The 26550-nt window shown below is 39.4% G+C and overlaps 1 protein-coding gene across 6 annotated transcripts in view; it reads left to right on the forward strand.

Annotated features, from left to right (window-relative positions):
* ryr1b (ryanodine receptor 1b (skeletal)) overlaps positions 1-26550 on the forward strand; it is a 62558-nt gene that overhangs the window by 33992 nt on the left and 2016 nt on the right. The window contains exons 51-106 of one of the 6 annotated variants that reach the window (XM_085430721.1): positions 34-174; positions 265-428; positions 1251-1329; positions 1408-1497; positions 1725-1877; positions 2060-2137; positions 2245-2320; positions 2405-2528; positions 2622-2737; positions 2849-2916; positions 3110-3231; positions 3501-3550; positions 4308-4368; positions 4480-4606; positions 4700-4808; positions 4904-4985; positions 5170-5300; positions 5415-5735; positions 5891-6131; positions 6456-6543; positions 6628-6720; positions 7148-7162; positions 8494-8664; positions 8953-9012; positions 9120-9254; positions 9417-9529; positions 9652-9748; positions 9844-9950; positions 10040-10091; positions 10181-10261; positions 12572-12671; positions 13092-13171; positions 13314-13390; positions 13499-13572; positions 13981-13998; positions 16607-16687; positions 18087-18175; positions 18429-18557; positions 18912-19016; positions 20226-20255; positions 21025-21054; positions 21216-21297; positions 21390-22699; positions 22783-22865; positions 23169-23361; positions 23601-23687; positions 23937-24191; positions 24291-24421; positions 24818-24860; positions 24953-25086; positions 25174-25234; positions 25326-25472; positions 25575-25709; positions 25845-26001; positions 26247-26311; positions 26399-26499. In XM_085430721.1, the coding sequence (XP_085286847.1) occupies positions 34-174; positions 265-428; positions 1251-1329; positions 1408-1497; positions 1725-1877; positions 2060-2137; positions 2245-2320; positions 2405-2528; positions 2622-2737; positions 2849-2916; positions 3110-3231; positions 3501-3550; positions 4308-4368; positions 4480-4606; positions 4700-4808; positions 4904-4985; positions 5170-5300; positions 5415-5735; positions 5891-6131; positions 6456-6543; positions 6628-6720; positions 7148-7162; positions 8494-8664; positions 8953-9012; positions 9120-9254; positions 9417-9529; positions 9652-9748; positions 9844-9950; positions 10040-10091; positions 10181-10261; positions 12572-12671; positions 13092-13171; positions 13314-13390; positions 13499-13572; positions 13981-13998; positions 16607-16687; positions 18087-18175; positions 18429-18557; positions 18912-19016; positions 20226-20255; positions 21025-21054; positions 21216-21297; positions 21390-22699; positions 22783-22865; positions 23169-23361; positions 23601-23687; positions 23937-24191; positions 24291-24421; positions 24818-24860; positions 24953-25086; positions 25174-25234; positions 25326-25472; positions 25575-25709; positions 25845-26001; positions 26247-26311; positions 26399-26499 (7142 nt within the window). The remainder of the gene's footprint in view (positions 1-33; positions 175-264; positions 429-1250; positions 1330-1407; positions 1498-1724; positions 1878-2059; positions 2138-2244; positions 2321-2404; positions 2529-2621; positions 2738-2848; positions 2917-3109; positions 3232-3500; positions 3551-4307; positions 4369-4479; positions 4607-4699; positions 4809-4903; positions 4986-5169; positions 5301-5414; positions 5736-5890; positions 6132-6455; positions 6544-6627; positions 6721-7147; positions 7163-8493; positions 8665-8952; positions 9013-9119; positions 9255-9416; positions 9530-9651; positions 9749-9843; positions 9951-10039; positions 10092-10180; positions 10262-12571; positions 12672-13091; positions 13172-13313; positions 13391-13498; positions 13573-13980; positions 13999-16606; positions 16688-18086; positions 18176-18428; positions 18558-18911; positions 19017-20225; positions 20256-21024; positions 21055-21215; positions 21298-21389; positions 22700-22782; positions 22866-23168; positions 23362-23600; positions 23688-23936; positions 24192-24290; positions 24422-24817; positions 24861-24952; positions 25087-25173; positions 25235-25325; positions 25473-25574; positions 25710-25844; positions 26002-26246; positions 26312-26398; positions 26500-26550) is intronic. The other 5 variants (XM_085430723.1, XM_085430725.1, XM_085430724.1 and 2 more) reach the window with 5 other exon arrangements.

Here is a 26550-nt window from a genome sequence, read left to right on the forward strand (position 1 = left end):
TTTTTATATCACATATGAATTGAATTGCTTCAGCTGCTGACCAATCACTATGAGCGCTGTTGGAAGTACTACTGCTTGCCAAATGGATGGGCGAATTTTGGGGTGACTTCTGAGGAGGAGCTGCATCTTTCTCGAAAACTCTTTTGGGGAATCTTCGAATCGTTGGCACACAAGGTGGGAGATGTTGTTAACCTTCCATAAGTGCACATCGTTTAAGTTAAGGAATTACTAACTTGGCTTCTCTAATATGAATTTAAATTCTAGAAATTTGATGCAGAGCTCTTCAAGATTGCCATGCCCTGCCTCTGTGCTATAGCTGGAGCCATCCCCCCTGACTATGTGGATGCCAGCTACTCCTCTCACACTGAGAAAAAGGCCTCTGTGGATGCTGAAGGCAACTTTGATCCAAAACCAGTAGAGACCACCAAGTGAGAACTGAAAGAAAGACTGTTTGATGTTATTTTAGTGCATTATTGCTTTTGGAAGAGAGTCAACGTGTACCTTGTCAGTGATGGATAGTTATAATTACATATTTGAACAGATTTTTTAAAGATTGTTTCCAGTTTCAGTTGTATTTGTCATATGCAAGCTAGCACAGGGTCTATGGAATGCTGGGACTGCCATAATGAATGAATGAATGAATGAATTAATTAATTAATTAAATACACCATTAAATAATTAATTAAATGTGTCAATAATTGAAAAGAATTCATTAAAATGGGAAATAATTGATTAAATAAATATTTAATTAAATTTTATATATTAATTATTTATTTATTTACAATTGTAATCAATTATTGCCACAATTAATTAATTTTTTAATGGTGTATTTAATTAATTCATTATGTCAGTCCTGGCACTCCATAAGGGTCAACATTGCAATAAAATGTATTTGACGAGCAGCAGACAGTCACACAGCAGTTTAAAAAAAAAATATATATATATATATATATAGTGATCGTGAGAGAGAATATATATATATTCTCTCTCACGATCACTATATATATATATATATATATATATATAAATAAAAACTGTAGGACAGCTTCTGAGTGCATCCTGTGGAGTGTGGTGTGTGCGTTTAAGTGTTGCTCAAATCTTCAAGTGCAGTTATGAATGTAACTGAAAAGGAAGATATAAACATCTTACATGAAACTACACTGTAATTTCTATAAAGTCATAGTGGCATTCTGAAGTTAAGTTTAGATATTAGATTATTTGAGTAACAGTAAATATGACTAAATTTTCAGCACTATCATCCCAGAGAGACTGGATCCTTTCATCAACAAGTATGCAGAACACACTCATGATAAATGGGCTTTTGAAAAGGTCAGTAATAAGGGAATAATGTAAGCAATAATGTTTTTTAAAGTATTATTTGTAATAATTGCTTAAATCATTTTTCAGATTCAGAACAACTGGACGTATGGAGAGGTGCTAGATGAGAATGCTAAGACTCACCCGATGCTCCGGCCATACAAAACATTCTCTGAAAAGGTAATGATTTTTCACTTGTTTTAGTCTGAAGCTTGAAATTCTGAACACTTAATCATATCTAACCTTTTGTAGTGTCCCTGTGTTCCATTAAATATGAGGATGCCAGATCTTCTTAATTAGTATTCATTACCCATGGACCTTTTGACTATTTTTGCATGATTATTGTTATGGGCATTCATAGTATAGCTTAGTTGTTAATTGTAAAGCCCTCTACCTCCTTTTCTCAGGACAAGGAGATTTATCGTTGGCCCATTAAAGAATCCGTCAAAGCTATGCTAGCATGGGAATGGACCATAGAGAAAGCAAGGGATGGAGAAGGAGAAGTCGAGAAAAAGGCCGCCGCCACCACCGCCACGCGCAAAATCTCTCAAACTGCTCAGGTAAAAGTCCATATAGGAATGCAAGGTTTTTACATAAGTGTAAAAACAGAACATTTGTGGATCATGCAAAATGAATTTTCTCTTGGCCTAATTAAATTGGGGAAACAATGGAGTTTCTCTTTTACTGAAAAACTTCACATGGACACTGTTACACACAAGATCTTTTTTTAAATTGTCTTCAGGCCACTTATGATCCGAGTCACGGATACAGCCCTCAGCCAGTAGACATCTCAGGAATGGCCCTCTCCAGAGAGCTGCAAGTATGTCTCTTCTGGTCAGATTTTCCCCAGCATTTATAGGTCACACAAGTTGCTCACATACCTTTAAAGAACTAGGTAGAATAATTATTTATTTTCTTTCCACATAGTCTATGGCTGAACAGCTAGCAGAAAACTATCACAACACCTGGGGCAGGAAGAAGAAGTTGGAGCTACAGTCCAAAGGCAAGAGTAGTTTTTATTACAGTAAACTGGGAGTTTTCTTTTTAATGATATGTTGATTTAAAAAATGACTTGTGCCCTTGCTAGGTGGTGGTACTCATCCTTTGCTCGTGCCTTATGACACATTGACGGCTAAGGAGAAGGCCAGAGACAGGGAGAAAGCCCAGGACCTGCTCAAGTTCCTCCAGCTTAATGGATATGCTGTGACGAGGTAAGCTGGAGCTCTCAGAGTTTAAGATTAGAGCTATCCATTTTTCTCTTTCAACTCCTTCCATATTTCCTCCATCTTTTTTTCCACTCCTAGAGGTCTAAAGGATATGGAACAGGACATCTCCTCCATTGAAAAGCGTTTTGCTTATGGCTTCCTTCAGAAGCTTCTTAAATGGATGGACATTGCCCAGGAATTCATCGCTCATCTTGGTACTGTGATTGAACACACATAGATTTTTGTACTTATACTGTGTGCACTGCTGTTTAGACCAGAAATAAAGTCAGAAGTGGTTTAATTATTATTTTTATTTTTTCTAACAGAGGCTGTAGTTAGCAGCGGTAGAGTGGAAAAGTCACCACACGAACAAGAAATCAAATTCTTTGCCAAGGTGAGCTTCTTTATTCGTCGTACTTTTTTTCAGATGTCAGAGGGTGATAGTTGTAACAGAATCCTGTGCTGAAGTTGTAGGGACTGAAAAAACTGCCACAATTTGTGTTTTTGAGAAACACCTTTTATTCTGTAGCTTTACTAAGCAGATACTATTTATAATTGGATATTTTATGCTGGGTTATTTTTTATAGATCCTCTTGCCGCTGGTAAATCAGTACTTCAAGAACCACTGCCTGTACTTTCTCTCCACTCCTGCCAAAGTATTGGGCAGTGGAGGTCATTCCTCAAATAAAGAGAAGGAGATGATTGCGAGGTATGTGTCATAAAACCATATTTTTAAAAAAATCAATCTTACCTTGAATTATGTGTCCTGAAAAAATTGGCATTTCCTTTCCCTTTAGGACAGTGTGATAGTATCTGTCCTCTCCTTCCATGTCCCTCCATCTTTCTCCTGTTGTGTGATATCCATGATCTCCTTTACTTTCCTTTTGCTTTATGTGTACTTCAAACATTTTTCCTGCCTTGTTTCCCCTTACTATACTCCCTTCCTCTCTCCCTTCCTCTTTTCTCCTCCTACCTCAGTATCTTCTGTAAGTTGGCTGCTTTGGTGAGGCACAGAGTATCTCTTTTTGGTAAGGAAATTGCATGATGTCATGCCCTGTCACCATCTCTGTATTTGTTTTCCTGTGTAATTTCTCTTTATTACAGCGTTTTATTTTTTTGCTTCTTCCTCCTCCCTACCTTTACTTTACATACTAATCAAACTAATAAATCATCGTCACCTCCTCCTAACTTACCAGTTCTTCTCTTCTCTGTCTTTAGCTCAGCTTTTGCTTGGCTTTAATGTTTGCTGTAGTTTGTCTTTGATTTAAAAGGTATCCACAAAGTTAGCATGAATGTCTGTGACGGCATCAGATATCCACTGGTACTGTACTGCAGCTTTGTCGTGTCTTATCATCCTGGCTTATATGAGACAATGAATGCTTTGTTGTCATTTTACTCCCCTTCACCACCATATGTCTTAAGTAGACTGTCATTGTTACATGGCCAGTGGACAGGTGAGCTTGTCTCACCAGCACAATATGATCTTCCACTTTAAACGTGCCTAAATAAAACTCTGTGATGGTGGCATTGCACTTAAGAAACTGTTTTTAACAACTTTTTATGCTCTTTTCTTAAATAATAATTATTGTTGTTTCAGCTATGTATTTAACATTTGTGATTCAGAAGATTCAGACTTTACCGTTGTGGTGTAATTGTGAGTTTGCTCAATATTTCCCAACAAACTGTATACCAGGTTTAGAGCTAATTGTGGCATTTGCAGTAATTTGGGCTCTTGTAGAGCTGAAGGATAGCACTGACAATGCACCTTTTTTGTTATGTTTTCAGGAACGGATGCCCCTGCAGTGGTAAACTGCCTGCACATTCTCTCACGATCACTGGATGCCAGGTAGATCACAATATACCCATAAAACATCCCTATTGCTCCTCAAGCAAAGAGAAAATGGAAACAAACTGTCTGAGATTTTTAGAAAAACGTTTTCTCTGTGTATTCTTTAAGGACTGTTATGAAATCAGGCCCTGAGATTGTGAAAGCCGGCCTGCGTCAGTTCTTTGAGAGCGCTGCGGATGACATTGAGAAGATGGTTGAAAATCTGAAACTGGGCAAGGTGTCCAGTCGAAACCAGGTCAGAGAGGGTTTTCTCTTCTTTTTGCTCACTAAACAAATGTGTTCATGTTTTTCTTGTGAACTGAAATCTGTATTTGTGTGTTGTTTACAGGTTAAGGGTGTAGCACAGAATATCAACTACACCACCACTGCCCTGTTGCCAGTCCTCACTTCACTGTTTGACCACATTGCCCAACACCAGTTTGGTGATGATGTCATGAGTAAGTAGAATGCTTTTGTCCTTTAAATGAACCATTAATGACTTGTTACTCTGGACCAACTCAGAGCTAATGAAGTCTCTTCTCGACATTCTCAGTGGACGACTTGCAGATATCCTGCTATCGTCTAATGTGCAGCATCTACTCTTTGGGCACTGTGAAGACTCCACATGTGGAGAAGTGAGTAGAGACATGGTCTAAAAAAAAGCCTGGAACTAGTTTTACTTTTTTCATTATATATCAGATATCATAACAAGAAACATTTATTTTTCTTTATGCGCATGTATTCTTTCAAAGGTTGATTTTGCATGTGTTATTTCATACAGACATCTTATGAGTATGCATGTTTTTCCTTCCTTTGCAGACAGCGACCAGCTCTTGGCGAGTGTTTGGCCCACTTAGCAGCTGCTATGCCGGTAGCCTTTCTTGAACCAGTGCTAAATGAATTCAACTCATTTTCTGTTTACACGACCAAGACTCCTAGAGAGAGAGCAAGTGAGTTCTTTTACCTTTATGATTCATTTTACATGCTTCAAACTATTAGATAGTGTTCATGCTGAGTTATTTTTCATGTCCGTGATTTCACTCGTCTTTTCTCTCCCCGCTTAGTTCTTGGTCTTCCCAATCAAGTAGAAGAGCTGTGTCCTGACATCCCAGAACTGGAGATTCTGATGAAAGAGATCCATGACCTGGCTGAGTCTGGAGCTCGCTACACAGAAATGCCCCATGTGATTGAGATCACCTTGCCCATGCTGTGCAACTATCTCCCGCGCTGGTGGGAGAGAGGCCCAGAGAACTTCCCCGAGCAGGACGGCCAGCTCTGCACCGCTGTCACCTCCGAGCAACTCAACCAGCTGCTGGGTAGCATCATGAAGATTGTGGTTAACAACCTGGGTATAGATGAAGCCTCTTGGATGAAAAGATTAGCAGGTTAGTGACCAGAGGATTTACAATAAGCCAAAATAATGTCACGTGACACACAGCTATAGTATTGCAGCATATCATAATGTGTAAACAGCTACATTTTCACATGTTACACAACTATTATTTGGAGATGACTGGCAAATGTTTTGTGCCTTGTCCAGTGTTCGCTCAGCCCATTGTCAGCAGGGCTAAACCAGAGATGCTTAAATCCCACTTTATCCCAACCATGGAAAAGCTGAAGAAGCGTGCAGCAAAGGTAGTGGCAGAGGAGGATCATCTGCGCATGGAGGGCAAAACAGAGGTGGACAGCGAAAACGGGACCATTCGAGATGAGTTTGCTGTACTCTGTCGGGACTTGTACGCTCTCTACCCTTTGCTCATTCGCTACGTGGACAACAACAGGTAGCTGAGATTAGCAGCACCTTTATATGAAACACATTTCTGCTTCAGTTTTCTTTTTTTTATTGAAATTAGAAATTTAGGGGAGCATAATGTGACGCTTTTTTGTCTTGCAATGAGGCACAATGTTGTTATTGAGGCAGAGGGATGGAACCAGGGAACTAAACCTACAAGAAATAATAAATTCAAAATCTGAACAGTAGAACAGGAAACTCCACAGGAACAATAATTCAAGGTTTTAAAAGAAAGCTCCACTTTCATTTCACCCTTTTTTTTGCTGGTCATGATTCACGTTTAAGAACTATCTATTGCTGCCTGTGTCTGTAGGGCAAGTTGGCTGACTTGTCCAGACCCAGATGCAGAGGAGCTTTTCAGGATGGTGGGAGAGGTCTTCATTTTCTGGTCCAAATCCCACGTAAGTCTTCTGTTTTCTGACATCATATATGTATGCATTTATTCCGTCTCTCGTTTAGCATCTTTATTGTGTTATATATTGCAGAACTTCAAGAGGGAGGAGCAGAACTTCGTGGTGATGAATGAGATCAACAACATGTCCTTCCTGACTGCTGACAGTAAGAGCAAGATGAGCAAGGTACTATCTGAGAGCAAAGGAAATGTAAAAGTAAAACATTGCCTGTTCTCTAGAGGTTTGATTCACCTACTTCCATATCTTGAGTCATAACACATTAAGAAACTAAACTCTAATAATTAATGTTTCACTAACACCACCCATTACAAGCAGAGAAAAGTAACAGGAAGCCCTTCTTGGTGTTTTCTCAGCTGTTATTTCATTGTTTTTCTTTAAGCTGCTGTAGCTTTATGATTATTCTGTAAGTGTTCATTTCAGTCATTTCACAAATAAGTTTCTACAAGAAGACTGATGGGCTGTTACATAAATATTAATATCCTTTTTTTCCCAGGTCTGTGTAAGCGGCAGTATATAGTGTAGTAGTAAGATTGTTGCTAACTGTTTTTTCTCCATATATATCCTGTGTCGGGGTTGGACGCTGGGCCACTAGGCCGGAGATGGAGAGGTTAGACCGTGTTTGTGCACGAGAGCTGTGCTGATCGCATGGCACCCTGAGTTTGCGGAGGCATTTCATCAACTGCTAATAGACAGATCCCAATATTCACACGTATACAAACACACAAACACACACATACAGGGTTTTTCCTCTTAGGAGAGACTTCACTACACATCTATGAGTGAATGAATGAAGTGTGAGATTATATTATACACAAATATATTAGTGATGTTTTTTAGGAGTAAAGAATGTGAGTGTGAATGTGTCGCAAACATATGCTTTTATGTGTGTCTGTATATGTGTGAGTAGGGGTCCGGAGCAGCTTGATGAAAGCTCTTTGCTGTAGATCACAGTAGTGTGAAAGGTTTCATGGTGCTCGGCAGAGCAGTAGCGTATATAATTTGGTGTGTGCACTCCTGCAGCCGAGTACCATCACCCTGTTTTTCTTTGACCAGTAAATAGTTTGCCTTTCGATGATCCTTGTTGGATACAGTTATGGAGCCCGTGCTACTGTGATGTTACTTGTGTCACTGATGCTTGGGGTTTTTTTTTTTTCAGCTTTTGTGTCAGAGATTCCTGCACTGGGGGACTCTTCTCTTTTCAGTAGCTGTTTAAACCAAAAGTCCATACCCTGCTGTTGCTCGGTCCACCAGTAGCAAATGTCAGTCGCTGGATCTTTTGCAGGAAATTAAGCTAGCTCTCACTACATCACCAGAATACTGTCATCATATTTACTAACTGGACTCGTTACTTCATGTCATGTTCATTGACACCATTAAATTGTTAAATAAACCTAATCACTGTTTGATGTTTTACGTGGTTGGTGCAAGTAGAACCTCTTCTCCTGGGCTATCAGATGGGCATTACTGTAGTGAGCTTCTGTTTCCTGATCATCACAATGACTCTCAAAGCCCATAGAGTGTTTTCCACCCACACACACCAACACCAAGCATGCACAATAAGGGCAGAGAGGGTGCTGTGAGGCCAGACAACAGACAGTAATGAGCATTGTCAGGCTCTGGATAGGAGCGTGTGAGAAGAGCTCCACGGCGATGGAGCTGACCCCATGTGCTGTTCTCTGTGATGTCCAATGGACAGGATGTGCCCTGTCTGGCCACTGCAGTACTAACAGTGAAGCTGCATTGTGTGTAACACCTGTTGCTGGTGCAGCAATGAAGCACATGACATGACACGAAAAGTTGAAGAAAATATGTTTAGTTGTTAAATATTCTCCTAAGCCTTAAATGCCACAAACCATTTTCTGAAAAGGGATTTTTTATTGGTGCCATATAGTTGCTTCATGGAATAGAAAGTGTTCAATCAGTTTAATCTCTCTGTAGTCTGGCAGCTCAGAGCAGGAGCGTACCAAGAAGAAGCGACGGGGGGACCGCTACTCTGTGCAGACCTCCCTAATTGTAGCAGCGCTAAAGAAGATGCTTCCCATCGGCCTCAATATGTGCTCTCCTGCAGACCAGGAACTCATCAACCTTGCCAAGATCAGATACTCACTGGTACTTGTGCTTATTAATGTGATTTCTTTGGGCAAAACTTGCTTCATAGATTAATAGCGCTTTAAATTTCTATAGTGCAAAAGCGTTGCTTCTTTGTTAGCATACATTTTGACACAAAATGGGTAGAAATGATTTTATCTCTCTCTCTATATATAATAATAATTTTTCCACAGTCATATAACTCTGTTACTTTTTTCATTCCCAAATTTGTTTAGAGGCTGCGTGCTGTTAATTACTAAACTATAGGATTATAAATGTCCTCCAAATCTTGGTTTCTTTAACTCGTAGAAAGACACAGATGAAGAGGTGAGGGAATTCTTGCACAACAACCTGCATCTGCAAGGCAAGGTAGGCAGACTTTTTATTTCTTTACTAACTGAAAGAAGATAATAAACGCATTCCTGTATAAATCTATTCATTCTGTTCATTATACACATTGACGTGTTATATTTTAGGTAGAGGACCCAGCAATGCGCTGGCAGATGTCTCTTTATAAAGAGATGTCTGGGAAAGCAGAAGATGCCGATGATCCGGAGAAGGTGGTGAAGAGAGTACAAGAGGTGTCTGCTGTCCTTTACCACATTGAAGTGGTGAGTACAACCAGGCATCCTCAATAAAAGAAGGTCTGGAACTGGCTCTCCGTTTAAAAAGTCCTTATCTCTCTGATCCTATGACTATAACCCAGCAGGCAATGCAGAGCTTAAGAAAATTGAGACATTTTCCAAGATAATTATTTATTTTTTGTACATTAGACTGAACATCCCTTCAAGTCAAAGAAAATGGTTTGGCACAAGCTGCTGTCTAAACAGCGTCGCAGAGCTGTGGTGGCCTGTTTCAGGATGACGCCTCTGTACAACATCACCACGTAATGATTAGCAACTTACTTATTCAAAACATGATCGACAATAAAATCAAAAGGCTTTATGAGGCATTATACCTAATTATCTTAATTATCCCTAATTGTCAGTGATCTTTCATTGTTTGCAGGCACAGGGTAACCAACATGTTCTTGGATGCATACAAACGCAACTGGTTAGAAACCGAGGGTTACTCATTTGAAGACAAGATGATTGATGACTTATCAGTAAGTTACACTTTCATTAATGTTTCATCACTGGCATATTGTCTATTCTTTATACAAAGGGTCTGTCATGTTTTATCCTATCTATTAACGATTAGAAAACCATGGAAGAAGAGGAGGAAGAGGAAGAGGAGACTGAGACGAAGCCTGACCCCCTTCATCAGCTGATTCTTCATTTCAGCCGCACAGCTCTTACAGAAAAGCTGTGAGAGCGTCTTTCTTCCTCTGCCTCAGTTCTCTGACCTGTTCCTCAGTGACACTTACTGATTCCTGCTCTGTGGTATTTCTTTACAGTAAACTTGATGTTGACCATCTCTATATGTCATATGCTGATATTATGGCAAAGGTAAGACCTGTAAAACACCAATGGGAATAGATCTTGAAGCTGAACTTCAGAAGAGAATAATTCACCGACATTCTGTCTGCTGCTTTCAGAGCTGCCACATTGGTGAGGAGGACGAAGGGGGAGAACAGGAGGGGGAGGAGCCATCCTTTGAGGTGCGACAGACAGAGATGGTATGGGGGGACCAGGGGAAGGGAGGCAGGGGAGTCAGCGGAGAAGCAGCTCCCTACGCACTGAGTGACTACACCATGACATCACACTCGGCACATCCCCCCCACCCCACTCTTGCTACATTTCTCTTTTTTTTTCTTTCTGTCTTCCTTTCGTTAACTCACACCACGTGTCTATTTCCTGTTGTGGTGGACTGACCTGTGCATGCCTTTCCTGGACTCTGCACACCAGTCGGGATCAATATTCTGAAAGAATGTTTTTTTTGTTTTGTTTTGTTTTTTCTAAATTGCATGACTCGAGTGTAGAGATGACGGCAGCTAAAGAATTCAAAATAAAACCCAGGTGAAGACAGACAAGTGAGTCTGTACTAGCTATTGAAATTTCAGAATCACAGTTTCCAAGCCCAAGGTGTTTCGACACTGTGATGTTGCAGCTATGGTGGTTTCAGAATTTCTGTTCCTTTTGGAACCTGATACGTAAATTGTGATGTTGCCCCTTTTAGACTTAATTTAGTAAGAAACAGATAATGGCGATTAATTAAGCCATAGCACAGGATCCCTAACAGGTCCCCTGTGCAAGTCTCAGAGTTTGTGGTCAGTGTCTTCTAGACATGCACCACCCTTTTCTGACTCACAACTCATGTAATCACCTGCTAATTTGACTGTGTTCACCCATATAGACTCACCTGAAAACTAGAGTTCTAACATCTGACAACTAATTGATTTTTGTTTGTCTTTCCTTTGAATTGGACAGCGCTAACAAGTTTCCCTCTCTGTGCTCACCAAGAATACAGTAAAAGCCTGCACAGTCAGCCGTACATATACCGCCCCAAGCCCAAACACACTCATGCGAGCATACAACAGCTACATTCACAGAGACATTCATTCATACACACAGTTTCTTTCCATTCTTTCTATTCATACTCTTATGCTGAGCGGAATCTCTGTAACCAGAGAAAAGTGCATTCATGTTTTTAAAACACTTCAGGCTCACGAGGGAGGGGGGCGGAGGGAGGGTTAGGTAGAGGTTTGGGTGCTTTGGGTGGGGGTCTGTGCATGATGTGCAGTGGGTGGGTCAAATGTAACCTCTTTTGTCAACAGGATGGTTGTTCATTACCTGCTATTATTATAGTATTTGTACTGTACCACAGAATAATATAAAAAAGACAAGTATAGTGCAGCATAGTCCGAATAGCGTGAGTTAGAATACTGCGTCACGCAGCATTAAAGTTTGTGTGTTTTTTTATTCACTTTAATCTTAATATGTTATATTAAACAGTATGCAGTGTCTGCAGATGTGCAGACTCATTTGTTTGTCTAGTGTTCAGTAGTTTTAAAATATCACATACCTTTATTAATCTAATTCAAATAAATCTGAAGGGTGATGAGTGATTTGACAGTTTGACAAAGACTGCTGCTGTATAACTAAATGGTGCTCATAACCAATCAGCCTTTTTCAGAGTAAATATTTCAAAGTTGTTGAATAAAACAGTCTTTTTTTATTTTCATATCGTGACAAGTCAAAACTCTAAATGTCGAAAATATTTAGTCAAGCAAGCAACTTTTCCTCAGTTTCAGTTTAGGGTCTTATAGTTTATCTAAAAAGCAGACAAGCGTCACATACAGACAGGCTACTCCAGGTAGCATAAAATATAAGTTTAGGCTGTGAAGTAGAACAACCCTAAGCTGTTCTGTTGGAAGCAGGGGTTGCATGTTGTTTTACTCCAGCAACTGATGTTGCTTCCTAAGAAGAATATGTGAAGTGTGTGTTACAATCTGGGATGAAATGATTGCTGCAATTGAATGTTTGCACCTGTGTTAGATATCATAAACTGGAATAACTGTCTCCAACACTAATACATTGGAAGAGAATTGTATGTCTTCAAGAGTCCCGAGTATTAACACTAAAACAGCTTGTTTTTTTTTTACAAGTTCATTCAACACTTGAAAAGAATAGTTTAGCTGAAACAAACTGGCCACTATCTGATGGAAACAGTGAGAATCTGCTCACTTAACTGAGCTTAACACAAAGAAAGATTAAGAGAAGCTGTTTCATAGGTGATAAAATAAATGTAAGTGTAAAAAGTTGTGTTACGTACATATAACACGAATTATTAACCAGCAACTCTGGATGACATCAGGACCAATGGTATAGCAAATACAATAGCAAATTATATTTAGAATAAGATTATCAGGATGTGTGTGTTTTTAGTGTATGTGTGCCTGTACATGTGTGTGTGTGTGTAAGTGCGGGGGGCAGTGCAGTCTCTGTTGACAGGGTTACAGCTGTTTCCTTGCTACTCTGCTGCACAGGAAAAGGAGATGGAGAAACAGAGGCTCTTGTACCAGCAGTCCCGTCTGCACAACCGTGGTGCTGCAGAGATGGTGCTGCAAATGATCAGCGCCTGTAAAGGTAGCTGCTGCACATTAGATCTGCACACAGACACATAGTAGCACACTCTTACACACACACACACACACACACACACACACACACACACACAAACACTTGTGTGAAAATTATGAACCAAGCGTTAGCTGTGTTAGATGAACCTGTTTATAAAAAAGTAGTGGGAGTAGGACGTGTAAATTTTGGGGGCTAGGAGCTCACTGAATAAACTGCTGTCCGTCATGGACAACCCATCGCACCCACTTTATGCTGTAGAGGCAGCACAGCTCATTCTCCCTCAGACTTATTCGACTCCCCTGCTATAAAAAAACTGTAGGCAACCTTTCCTACCATTTTATCTGTTGTTATCTTGGCAAAGAGAATCCAGCTTCGCTATTCATGGTTGGGTCAAGTTGTTGTACGAGCGGTATCTGCTTGTTTCAGGTGAACCTGGAGCCATGGTTTCTTCTACACTCAAACTGGGAATCTCCATCCTCAATGGAGGCAACAGTGATGTACAGCAGGTAAAGAGCCTTCATGAGTATGATATATTTATGTCTATAGGCTAAAAAGATTTAAAAAACAAAATTTATTTTACCGCCTATCTACATCTTGACATCTTCATTAGAGCGTTGTTGTCATCATGCTCTTGTCATCTGTGTGCAGAGGATGCTGGACTATCTGAAGGATAAAAAGGATGTGGGGTTCTTCCTTAGCATTCAGTCTCTGATGCAGACCTGCAGGTCTGTAATATATTTATGGTTACGTCGATGTTATACTTCTGCTTACTGTTGGAGGGGATATACAAGTTTTTGTACTTTTTAAGCTGATTAAATGTTTGCTGTTAACAGTGTTTTGGACTTGAACGCTTTTGAGAGACAGAACAAGGCTGAGGGACTTGGGATGGTTTCAGAAGAAGGCACCAGTGAGTATGGTCGACAGCTTTCAATGGTCACTCACAAACTCAACATGCAATGCATACAAACATCTGCATCTTTGTTCCCCTCCTTTGTTTTGTGATATAATATAATATTTTCTTAGTGTCAGTCTTTATACTGTGCATTTGTGTGTGCCTGTATGTGTATGCCTGGTACAGATATCTTTTCATGTGTCCAGAGTCAAGGAGTCATGACACATGTGTGTTAGTCGCAGCATTTTGACTGTTAATGTATGAAACTGTTTATCATTCGCTGACAGTCATGAGAATTCTGGACTCACTCCGTCTCTTTGTTTTTCTCTTCCCTACATCTTGTTCACTTTGCCCGTTTCAACTCTTTACTCCTCATGCCTATGTCCTTCCTACGCATCAATTTGCTGCTCTCGCGGTTCAAAGATAAGAAGCTAGAACGTGGTAAATGAAACTTTGCTGTCATATATTTTTCTTTCTTTCTCCCCCTCCTTTCTGTCCTTTCTGTCCCTTGTGGCTCTTCTTCTTTTGACTAGCCTTTTCCTTGCTGTGAACTTAATATGCATTTCATTTCTCACTCAAGAGCCCAGTAAAATTAAGCTTTAGAGTCATTTGGTCAGTGGTAGATTACAATATGTTGATATATTTATTCATTGTATCCAAGTTAATTTTTCTTTTTGAAGTGGCTGTGAAGTTTAATTTTCCTCCTTGAGTGTTTTATGACAGATCTACTGTAACTCCATCAAGCTCTGTCTCAGTATAGATCAATGGGAATGAAATGTGATCGTCTTATCTTCCTATTTCTTTGTATTTCATTCACAAATTGTGCTAGAAGCTAAAGTGTAGGAACTTTTTATGCTCTGCGTCGCTCTTATTTCCATAGTTTAAATGTAGTTTGTTTGCGTCTCCCGTTCCGGGCTGATCTTCACAAACTATGTAAATGGCCAGGTTAACCTCTGATCATTTCCATTTTGATTTGCTTTACTTCATCGGTATCGTAGCGTTGTTTATGAATCATCAGGTCATAATGTTTTACTGTGCTTGTTGTTAAAAAAGCTCAACGAGGCAGTCCAAAGGCAGCTCAGTAGAATCTCAGTCCTTGAGTATCTCCCTGTTATAGCGTCTATTTGTACATATTTTTGTACATCATTTCTTCTCTGCTTGTGCACAGCATATGATACGATGTGATAGTTCAATCTGGTAAGAAACAAGAAATGAAGTCTTTTTAAAGTTCCAGCTGTTGCTGCATCATATACCTTTAATGTATTTTGTTCTGGTAGCCTTCTAACTTTATTGCTACCTCTTTGCTTGGTATACCTATGGGAATATTTAACATGAGTCACAATGATAACGTATTTTTCCCGAGGCATGTGTCCATGACTGTTGTTTTAAGAAAAACCTGGCATCCCCCTCATGGCTTTGTTATGATTTGTTGTTGTTCATTCATGATTAAATCGAAGCATGCTTGTGCATCTTTTGGAAATAAACTGTTTTTACCTGATAGCATGCTATTAGAGAACTGTGAAATTGATATTTTTGCAGTATATGTAGCAAAGTGCAATGTTTAGGTTAGATTCTATTGCAAAGAAATTATGAAAGTCTTCCCAGTTCCTTCAAAAATATTGACAAAAGTGGTTATTAAAGTGCATTTTCCTGCATTCCCCCCTGATTTTCCCCCAACATCCAAGCTGATAGCTAACAGGAGTTTACAGAGTTCAGTAGATCTGTACTGCATGATGGTGTGCCGTGGAAGTTATATCTGTGTTTATGTGTTTACCATCAGTATCCATGTCCTGTTTTTTCAGCTGTATTTTTGTTATTTTGTGATTTTTATGTGTACTTTCATTGTCCACTACAGTGTGATGTGGCTGACACTTCTTGTTCATCTGAGTTGTGCAGATTTTTTGTGTTAAAAAATGTTGAGCTGGTTTGCAATACACATTTGTTCACATTCCATCACAGTCACACGTTCTTCAAGTTCAAACATGAATCTCAATTTCACAAACATTAAATAATGTCATTTTAAATAATGTCCACTCATGACCTATTCCTATAAATAACATTTGTGCTTACTGTTTAACTTTTAATGCTAATAAAATCTAAATCCAGCAGTGTTAAATGTGTAGATGAACAATATAAAGTTGGTTTACAATATTTAACTATTTGATGAGTGCGCTTAATGAAGGTAAACTGACCTGAATACTAAATTCTATAATCTTTCTATAACTGGTCATTTGAAAAAATCATTTCCATCCATCTATTCGCTTCCGCTTATCCTTTTCAGGGTTGCAGGGGTTGCTGGAGCTTGTCCCAGCTGTCTTAGGGTGAGAGGCGGGGTAGAACCCTGGACAGGTCGCCAGTCTGTCACAGGGCTAAGACAGAGACAACCAATCGCACTCACGTTCACTCCTGCATTCACGCCTATGGGCAATTTATTGTTTACAATTTCCAATTAAATAATTATTTGTTTTTATATTTTCTTGTACGAAGACAAAATGATTGGATATTTTGATCTCCTGGTGCATTTTTCCCTTTTCTTTGTTTATAATTTGTTATATGTGTATATATATATTTATATATGTGTGTGTGTGTATATATATATATATATATATATATATATATATATATATATATATATATATATAGGTTCAAGGTTCTTTATTTGTCACATGCATAGTTATACAAGTATAACACACAGTGAAATGTAACCACAATATATATATATACATATATAAACTATATAGAAAGAAAACTGGTCTGAATCTTTATCTACAACTTCTGTAAGGTGAAGTCAAATAGATCAAGTCAAAAAGGATACAATTCAAGTTTTGCAAAAGAACATTAAAATGTTAAAGAAACGTGAGCTAAAGGTACCCTAGCATTTTATAGGGTACTTCCTCTATAGCATCAACCTTTACTCCTAATATACATAATCTTGTGTTTACCACTATAATCTAACAGAATAAAAGCAGTTCATGTGTACGCTGTCCTGGGACTGCAGAAACCTGCTTTCGCACAGATTAATTAGCATGCCTTTTGTTATTCATCCTAGATGAGAAAGTGATGGCAGACGATGAATTTACATGTGACCTCTTCCGCTTCCTTCAACTTCTTTGTGAGGGCCACAATAATGGTAAGTCATGGCTGTACTAAATAAAACAAGTCTATTCACCAAACACCACGGCTGTATTTAGTGATCTTCCATGAGGCAGAGTGATGCCACCTTGTTTTTAGACTTTCAGCATTAAGTTTTGTATTTCATAAATGAAATTTTCAGCATACTTGGAGTCATTATCCGTGTGCATTGTGAAGCACGGTCAGGATTGCTTTCGGCTGAATATGAGTGGGGAATATAGAATAGAATGGAATAGAATAAACCTTTATTATCCCATGGAGGAGACATTTCGGTGTTACAGAGCTCTTACAGCAAGGAAAAATAAAATATAAAAGGAAGACACAAGGTGAACATTGAACGGAGATATCTATAAAATGGACAGGGATATGTATCAAATCTACAGAGTTATATATAAAATGTACAGTAAACAAACAAGCTGGTGAGTAAGATGACCAACGGGATGTTAAGCTGCATTATAGAGTCTGACAGCTGCTGGTAAGAATGACCTGCGGTAGCGCTCCTTCCTACACTGTGGGTGTAAAAGTCTACTGCTGAACGAGCTGCTCAGTGCACGTACAGTCTCACGCAGGGGGTGGGAGGTGTTGTCCATGATGGATGTTAGCTTAGACTCTCCTCCCCAACCTGCTCAATGGACTTCAGGGGACAGTCCAGGACAGAGCTGGCCCTCCTGACCAGTTTGTTGAGTTTCCCCCTGTCTCTCTCTCTCCATATATATGTGTCAAAGATTGGTTAGAAGTTGTGAAGCAGTTTTTATTAACCACTGATATAATTGTTTCATTGTGCACTTTTTCATTCATTCTTTTTAAGAGTGATTTGGACACTCCTAAAGTTTTTTTAACATGAGTCACAGTTCCTGTGCATTCTCCCCGCATTGTTCTCCCTGTATCTCTGGTTCATGTCTCAAGGTTTCAGGTTTGTTTTTGCTTAGCTTTTCCCAGTTTAGGTTACTCTTAAGTTTTGGTTTTCGTCCACCTCGTCCCTGTTTGTTTCACCCTTTTGTTAATAAAGCTCGCTCACAACTAAGCAGTCTGCATCTTGGGTCCGTTAATAATTCACACAGAGCCTGTAGACTCCTGGTGGAGCATAGGGCCACAACAACACCACGCCAACGGACTCTATTTTGGGCTGTTCTCTTCAGCTGGGTCCACATCATTCTGGCGGCCTTTATTTTGCTCTAGACAGATCTTCTTCACGTCTGTTTGGGTCTCCCCACGGGACACTGTATATAGAACTGTAATTCCTAAACAGTTAATGCTAAATTTTTATAAAACTTCTTGAATTAAAGCTAAAAGTCAGCACTTGATGCACCTGGTGCATTATCGTCTGTCTGAATTTTTAAAAGTAGACTTCTTTAATTTTGGCAATTCAGTTAATTTTATTTTCCTTTTATCCTCAGATTTTCAGAACTACTTAAGGACTCAGACAGGCAGCACAACTACTATAAATGTCATCATCTGCACTGTGGACTACCTTCTTCGACTCCAGGTCAGTCAGATATACAGTACTTACCCTGATTTTGGTAAGACTGAGGATTAAGCACCTTATATACAATAAAGCTTTTGAAAGGTTTCTTATTAATGACTTCTGGGAGCTCAAAAAGAGTCTTAATATGAATCCAGTATATCATAAAAATTAGATATTACAGTTAGCTTCTGATATTTTTAAGTTTTTTGAGAGTTAAATAAGTCATCCAGAACCCTTGCTAACATCATGTTCTTCCTCCTGTTCCTGCATGCAGGAGTCCATTAGTGACTTTTACTGGTACTACTCAGGAAAAGACATAATTGATGAGCCTGGCAAGAGGAATTTCTCCAAAGCAATGACTGTGGCCAAGCAGGTCTTCAACAGCCTGACTGAGTATATCCAGGTAAAAATCTTGCTGCATGAATGATAAGAAATCTTAGTGGAAGATAAGATTTCTAGGGGATATTCCAAATATGGGTCTACTGCCACGGCCCTCCAGACAGTGGTTAAGTGGAGAACCCCTTCAGATCTAAACTTTGTACATTACAGAGTAAATTGACTTTTTAGAAGAAATTCTACAGGTTTTGTATTCCTGCTTAGGATATGCATTTTTCAAAACACAGTTTTGTTCCCAAAATCAGACTTTTTAGAATTTTTGAAATATTTTGTTTGGTTACAAAGAAAAAAATATGTCTTCCAAATTTGTAAGCGCACATGAATATTATCTTTATTTGCCGATGTGTGTGTTAACTTTCAGGGTCCCTGTACTGGGAACCAACAATCTCTGGCCCACAGCAGATTGTGGGACGCTGTTGTGGGCTTTCTACATGTCTTTGCTCACATGATGATGAAACTTGCTCAGGTAAGGAACATGCCATTGAAGTCATTAATTTTCAATCTTTTTCTTTTTTAGTTTTTATTTCCCGGTGTCAGGAATAATTTCCATTTAGAATCCACCCCCCCCACCCCCCCACCCCAACTATTTTCTATAATAATCTAAACGTACTTGTTTATAAAAATAGTTGTCGATTTGTCTGTTTTGTTATGCTAATTATATAAACTGTCACTCTCTCGGTTCCTACAGAGAAAAGTATGTATTTGTTTGATTACTCTCAGGTTTAACTTTAGAAAAAATCTTAACCGTTTCCTCCCTTTTTAGTCATATTGTTTCTGCCACTTTGATGAGTCTTTTGATATTTAACTGTCTGATAAATATCAAAGGATATTTAAACCTTGCAAATTTTGTCCCTGGTAAAGTAATCTGTCTATATATTAAGTCTAACTGTCTTTACGTTTTAGTTAGATTGTAACCAAATTTAAATTAGAAATGCAAGATCATCTTCCTTCATGCATACAGTATTTGTCTTGTACCTACACGTTTATTAGCTATGTTCATCGATTCAACAACTTTGTTTGACATTTTAGATTTCCACCCAGAGAAATATGAAAACATTTTCAGAGTTGCAGAAATGATGGCTACTACATTAGCAAAGCTAATTATTCTCACTCAGTCTAATGTGGAATTAGAATTCCCCGAATAATATGAACTTCATTAAAGTTGGCAGAAACAACTTGAAAAAATATACACTTATTCCTTTCTATTACTTCTATTTTCCTACTTTACATTTTTGTATGATAAAGTTAAACTACCAGTGCTATTTGATTGTGCTTTGGGTGTTTGCTTTCAATAACACATGTCTACTGTCATTCATTTGTTTTGGTTTATAAGAAGCTGCAGTGTTTACTAACCTAATTTTGTGTGGCTGTTTTATTGCTACTGACACCACTGATTAAAAGGCATTTTTTATGTCATATGACTCTCCTGAAAATTAATTCTGTACAAGTACTTTGTTTAGGCAGGTTTAGATAAAACAAAACACATACATTAAAAAAAGTTTTGTTCGAAAGTTCTATGCCAAAAAAAACTTCCAGAACAATATATGCTGTCTTGGTTATTGAAATGGAGGCTGTTGCCTGACAAAACATTAGATAGTATTCATGCTGAGACAATCCAAAAACAAAGTAAACATTTAATGTAAAACAGTTTTATTTTCATGTGTAACTCTGTTAGATGCACCCCGATCCTGGACAGCGAAACGGCGTAAGAATCTGTGTTTTCACACCGAATCCATCTCATTTAAAGCCCCTCATGCTTTTTTAAAGCCCTCATGCTTAATACTTTCTTTAATAAGTTGCTTAATAGCCTGCACCATCTACATGTGCCTCTTTGTGTATTTTCTCTGCAGCACTTCATATTTTGTCTTTGCGTTTATTGTAATGATATAGATTTTAGGTCTCAACTGTTAAAGAAGCCAAAGTTACAGTTATTCACTTAGTTGTGCTAGATTTAGACCTCGATAATTATTACACACCAAACTGTAATTACACTTTTGTAAGTTAAGTGTCTCCGGATGTATTGTGATTGAATTAATTATTTCTTCTTTGAGGGATTCATTTCACTTTACTCCTTAAAGCCTTAACGTGTTGTATTGTCTCTCTTCATTTAGCTGTTTCATTTGCTGTAGATGATAAGCTGTTTAAAACGGTACAACTCTGATTTCGCAAGCAGTTTTTGCTGGCTTGCATGACATCCTTTTCCTCTAGATCTCCACCAGCCTGACAGCCACTATGACCTATGATAAACATTTGAAGTTTGTCATATCAGCTGGTGCAGGCCTTCAGGAGTGATAAGATTAGCATCTGCAAATATGGCTGTCGTCCATCCTGCAGTCTCTTTTTCAAATTAAGGCTGTTAGAAGAGCCATTTTCTTCCTTCCCCTTTCCTGTGTTTCTGTCTCACATCCTATCACATTCAGTGTACAATTTATTATATAAAAATGCATATTCTTTATTCAAAAATGCACCCCCAGGATCATTTTTGGAGTAGATCACACTCTGAGGTAGTGCCTTTCACTTACGTTTAAAAAAAAAAAGCAAATTATATTCAGTTTAAACTGTAATGTATACAAAAAATTGCTTTTTTTTAGTCAATACCCTTTAAAAAGCTTGTCTCTCTGCTGTGTCTTTGCGTTCTGGTATATACGTTTTGGCTCCATTGAAGGACTCCAGTCAAATTGGTCTCTTGAAGGAGCTTTTAGATCTGCAGAAGGACATGGTAGTGATGCTTCTGTCACTGCTTGAAGGTAAGCTACTCCTCACTATCAGATCATGTCTGCTTCTTTCTGTCAGATACATTCTATTGTCCTTATCTCATCTCTGCTTGTACTGCTATCAGGCAATGTGGTGAATGGTACCATTGCCAGGCAAATGGTTGACATGTTGGTGGAGTCCTCCAGCAATGTGGAGATGATCCTTAAGTTCTTCGACATGTTCCTCAAGCTCAAGGATATAGTGGCATCTGATGCGTTCCGTGATTATGTGACTGATCCACGTGGTCTTATTTCAAAGAAGGACTTCTCCAAGGCCATGGACAGTCAGAAGCAATACTCTCCATCTGAAATCCAGTTCCTCCTCTCGTGCTCAGAGGCTGATGAGAATGAAATGATCAACTTTGAGGAGTTTGCTGATCGTTTCCAGGAGCCAGCAAAAGACATCGGTTTCAATATTGCTGTTCTGCTCACAAACCTGTCAGAGCATGTACCCCATGACACTCGCCTTCAGAACTTCCTGGAACAAGCAGAGAGCGTGCTCAACTATTTCCGCCCTTTCCTTGGCCGTATCGAGATCATGGGAGCCAGCAGGAAAATCGAACGCATTTACTTTGAAATCAGTGAGGAGAACCGCAATCAGTGGGAGATGCCTCAAGTCAGAGAGTCCAAGCGGCAGTTCATCTTTGATGTGGTCAACGAGGGTGGCGAGAGTGAGAAAATGGAGATGTTTGTGAACTTCTGTGAGGACACCATTTTTGAGATGAACATTGCTGCATCTATCTCTGAGCCAGAGGGAGATGGTGCAGAAGAAGAAGATGATGAAGAAGAAGAGGAAGGTGGAGGAGATGAAGGAGAGTCTGGAGAAGGAGATGAAGGAAATGGTGAGGGTGAAGCTCCGGAGTCGGCTTCTGCCTTTGCAGAGTTTCTGAAGAGCGTGGTTAACTTCTTTAACATGTTCACCTTCCGTAACCTCCGGCGTCGATACCGCAAACTTCGAAAAATGACGGTAAAGGACATGATTATCGGCCTGGTTACATTCGTCTACACTGTTTTGATGGGCATCCTGATTTTTGTCTATAGTATATGCAAGGGTTTCTTCACACTAATATGGAAGGCACTGTTTGGTGGAGGCTTAGTAGAGGGTGCCAAGAAGATAACAGTCACAGAGATCCTGGCCAGTATGCCTGATCCCACCCAAGATGAAGTTCATGGGGACCTACCGCCTGAACCGGGTGCTAGGGAAGTCCAAGATGCAGATGGAGTGGCAGACCTCATAGATGCTGTGGGTGGAGAGGAGGAAGAAGAGGATGGTGAGGACAGAGAAGGTGGACGGTTGCCTGGCTTTAATACTCCTGGGGGACTTGGAGACATGGGAGAGACAACACCAGAAGAACCTCCGACTCCAGAGGGCACTCCACTGTTGAAGAGGAAACTGGTGGGTTGTTCTCTCTCATAGTTGTTTATTAATATGTACACTCTTTAGTAACTGGTTAATTAATTGTAAACGAATTAAAACAGCTGGCTGCTGCAGTAGGAGGACAAGGAGATGAAGAAAAGGTTGAACACGAAGAAGAGGCTCCTCAGGAGACCGAGAAAGCAGAGTAAGACGTTTGCCTGTTGTAGTCTGATGTCAAAAATAAGCAGGATCTGCTTAAAATGTGTCCTTGAGATTAAACATAATATTTTTTCAATTCACTGAATTCACTATCATGTGTGCAATTATAAACAATTTCCGGATGTTATTGATTAAAAAACAGTTGTAACTCTGCACGGTTTTGTTAGCTGTTCACATACATAGCGTACACCCTTGTAGGTATTGAGTTTTTAATCACATTTTAAACAGTGCCAAAAGTCTAAAGCTATTTTTGTTTTCCCAAGCTTAAATTTCTTTGTGTCTTTCCAAGCACCGAGAATGGTGAGAAAACAGAGAAAGCAGAGAAAGCAGAGAAGGCAGAGCCTGAACCCGAGGTAAAGGAGGAAGAGCCTGAGGAACAAGAAGAGATAAGTGTGAAGACCAAAGTGAAGAAGGACAAGAAATCTGATAAGGAGGGCTTTAAACTGTGGAATGAGCTGGAGGTTCAGAGGATTAAATTCATGGTGAGCAGCTTTTTCTCTCAGCACGGTGTTGAATGTATTTTAACTGCCATGATGAGTACTAGAAAATGAGTCTGATATGTTCAGCTAGTGTACTAGAGATTAGTTTCATACATAGAACATTTTTAAAATGACCCCTAGTATACTTTTGTGATTAGTAACTCATGGAGGACACCTTATCAGCATGTGCATTTATCGGCATTTATCACAGCATTATTGCTAATTTCTTTATTTCTTTCCAGAACTACCTTTCTCGCAACTTCTACAATTTACGTTTCTTGGCCCTGTTCATTGCCTTCGCTCTCAATTTCATCCTGCTCTTCTACAAGGTCTGTTTTGACTAAATAATTTGATGTCATGACACCTGGGACGTAGCACTGTGCATTACAAATTCAGTTATTAGAATCTGTTAGTTCTGGAGTCTTACGTGCGTAAAAATAAGCATATTCACATTTATACATCAGCACCAACTAATATTTGTGATCGTGTCTTAAATATTTCTTTCAGATTTTTAGTAAAAATATTCTTAGAAGCTTTACCAAGACCCTGAGGACTGCTGTTTTTTATGACCTTTCTAGGTGTCTGACACGCCTCCAGGTGAGGAGGAGTTTGAGGGTTCTGGTCTCTTTGAGGGTTCTGGGATTTTTGAAGGCTCCGGTACTGAGGAAGACGGATCAGGATTAGATGACGGAGGGGAAGATGATGATGAAGAAGGTCCTTTGTACTACTTTTTGGAAGAGAGCACTGGCTACATGGAACCAGCAATGGCTTTCTTTGGTATTGTTCACACCATCATCTCCTTCCTCTGTATCATTGGCTACAACTGCCTGAAGGTGTGTGAGAGATTTGCTTTTCTTTACTCCAAAAAAGTTTTAGGGGTGTGTTTTCATAGGTTTCATGCGGTATATCTGCTCCATCTCCACCTTTGTAAGGTCCCTCTGGTTATCTTCAAAAGAGAGAAAGAACTGGCCAGAAAGCTGGAGTTCGATGGCCTCTATGTCACTGAGCAGCCTGAGGACGATGACATCAAGGGCCAGTGGGACAGACTGGTGCTCAACACTCCGTAAGACCCATGTTTCAGTATCATTCGTGATACTTTATTACATAGAACCTGCTAGTACCAGGTTGGTACAACAAGGCACTCTTGCCCAGAGAACTGTCACTCACTGGGTATTTTCTCTTTTTCAAAGCATCCTGTTTAAACACTAGAGATGGTTGTGCAGTAAAATCACAGTATCACTGATAGAAGACAGAGAGCAAGGAGAGATGATGAGCTGATAAAGAGTGAAAGATGATTGGGCAATGAGAAAATAAGGAAAGAAAAAAAGAACAAACAGGGTTTTAGGTCAGGAAGATATTTATCTGTGCAAAACTGGAAAGGAAATGTGTGAGGCTCCAGAGTTTCAAATAAATAAGATAAACTGAGCACACTGTAGCTAATGTTTTTATCATTGTGCAGAACCTTCCCCAACAATTACTGGGACAAGTTTGTGAAAAGAAAGGTAAGACTTTTTTGTCTTTTTTTGTCAGCCACATTTTTGCAGTTATATATTGAAGTACGACGTTCAACTCAACATCTGTATGTGATTTCCAGGTTCTGGATAAATATGGGGACATTTATGGCAGAGAGAGAATTGCGGAGCTGCTTGGTATGGACTTGGCTTCTCTTGATGTCAGCGCCATGAGCCATGGAAAAAAGCCTGAACCTGACACCTCAATGTTCAGCTGGTAAGCTCACGCATTACATGAATCAATATCATTTACAGAGTTATATTTAAAAAAGGCATAAGGGCAAATGTGTCTGTTGTTGTGCAGGATAACATCTATTGACATCAAATACCAGATCTGGAAGAATGGTGTGGTCTTCACTGATAATGTGAGTAAAAGAAAGTTTTTATGTAATTAAAACATTAAGCGAATCTGCTTTGAATGCGGTCTTCCTGATGCATTTTTTAAATATCTTTTAGACTTTCCTCTACCTGGTTTGGTACATGTTGATGTCTCTGCTTGGGCACTACAACAACTTCTTCTTTGCTGCTCATCTTGTTGACATTGCAATGGGCGTGAAAACCCTGCGCACGATTTTGTCCTCCGTCACCCACAACGGCAAACAGGTTACACTTTTGCTAAAGATACGTAATCGGGCTTTCAGTTGACCTGTTTTGTTTTTTTGTTTTTTTACATTAGATCCTTTGTTTTCCTTCCTTTCGCTGCAGCTGGTGATGACAGTGGGTTTGCTGGCCGTGGTGGTGTACCTGTACACTGTGGTGGCCTTTAACTTCTTCCGCAAGTTCTACAACATGAGTGAAGACGAGGATGAGCCGGACATGAAGTGTGATGACATGATGACTGTGAGTGAAGGGCAACCCCCCCACAAAAAACAACAAAGCAAAAAAACCCACTTCAGGACACACCCAGCATGATTTTTTGGAGGTCGGCTTTACTATGCTATCTAAACTGACCTCTGACTTTACCTCCTCCTGCAGTGTTACCTCTTCCACATGTACGTTGGTGTGCGAGCTGGCGGTGGCATAGGAGATGAAATTGAGGACCCAGCTGGTGATGAATACGAGCTTTACCGCGTTGTCTTTGACATTACATTCTTCTTCTTCGTTATTGTCATCCTGCTGGCTATCATCCAGGGTAATTTTGTGTTATTTGTGGACGCTTACTGAACCACCGTATCATGACACAGGGCACTGCAATTTCACTGCAAACTGTATACAAATGGCTGTAAGCATAAGTCTAAACAGAAAATGGCATTTACAGCCAGTTTTAACACTGAAAAATGTAGCATTTAGCTATTTGTGCAGTATCACAAGTGAAGAAGATATTTCTGTTTTACAAAAATTAGAAAAGGGTAAAAAGAGTATTTGTCTGTCTCTCAGGTTTGATCATTGATGCATTTGGAGAGCTGAGAGACCAGCAGGAGCAAGTCAGAGAGGACATGGAGGTAAGGCTTAATTTTAAACAACCTACATCTCTCTTTCAACTACTAGACATGATTTTGTTTATCATAAAGTTTCCTTTCTCCCTTTAGACAAAGTGTTTCATCTGTGGAATAGGGAGTGACTACTTTGATACGACGCCGCACGGCTTTGAGACACACACTTTAGAAGAGCATAACTTAGCCAACTACATGTGAGTGGCATTACAAACACAGATGTGACTTTCACGCCATTAAACATAATA

This window comes from Copadichromis virginalis, linkage group LG14, assembly GCF_057382275.1.
Source record: "Copadichromis virginalis isolate Kocher_CV1m ecotype Utaka linkage group LG14, C_Virginalis_male_GT1.1, whole genome shotgun sequence".
Taxonomy (NCBI): Eukaryota; Metazoa; Chordata; class Actinopteri; order Cichliformes; family Cichlidae; genus Copadichromis; species Copadichromis virginalis.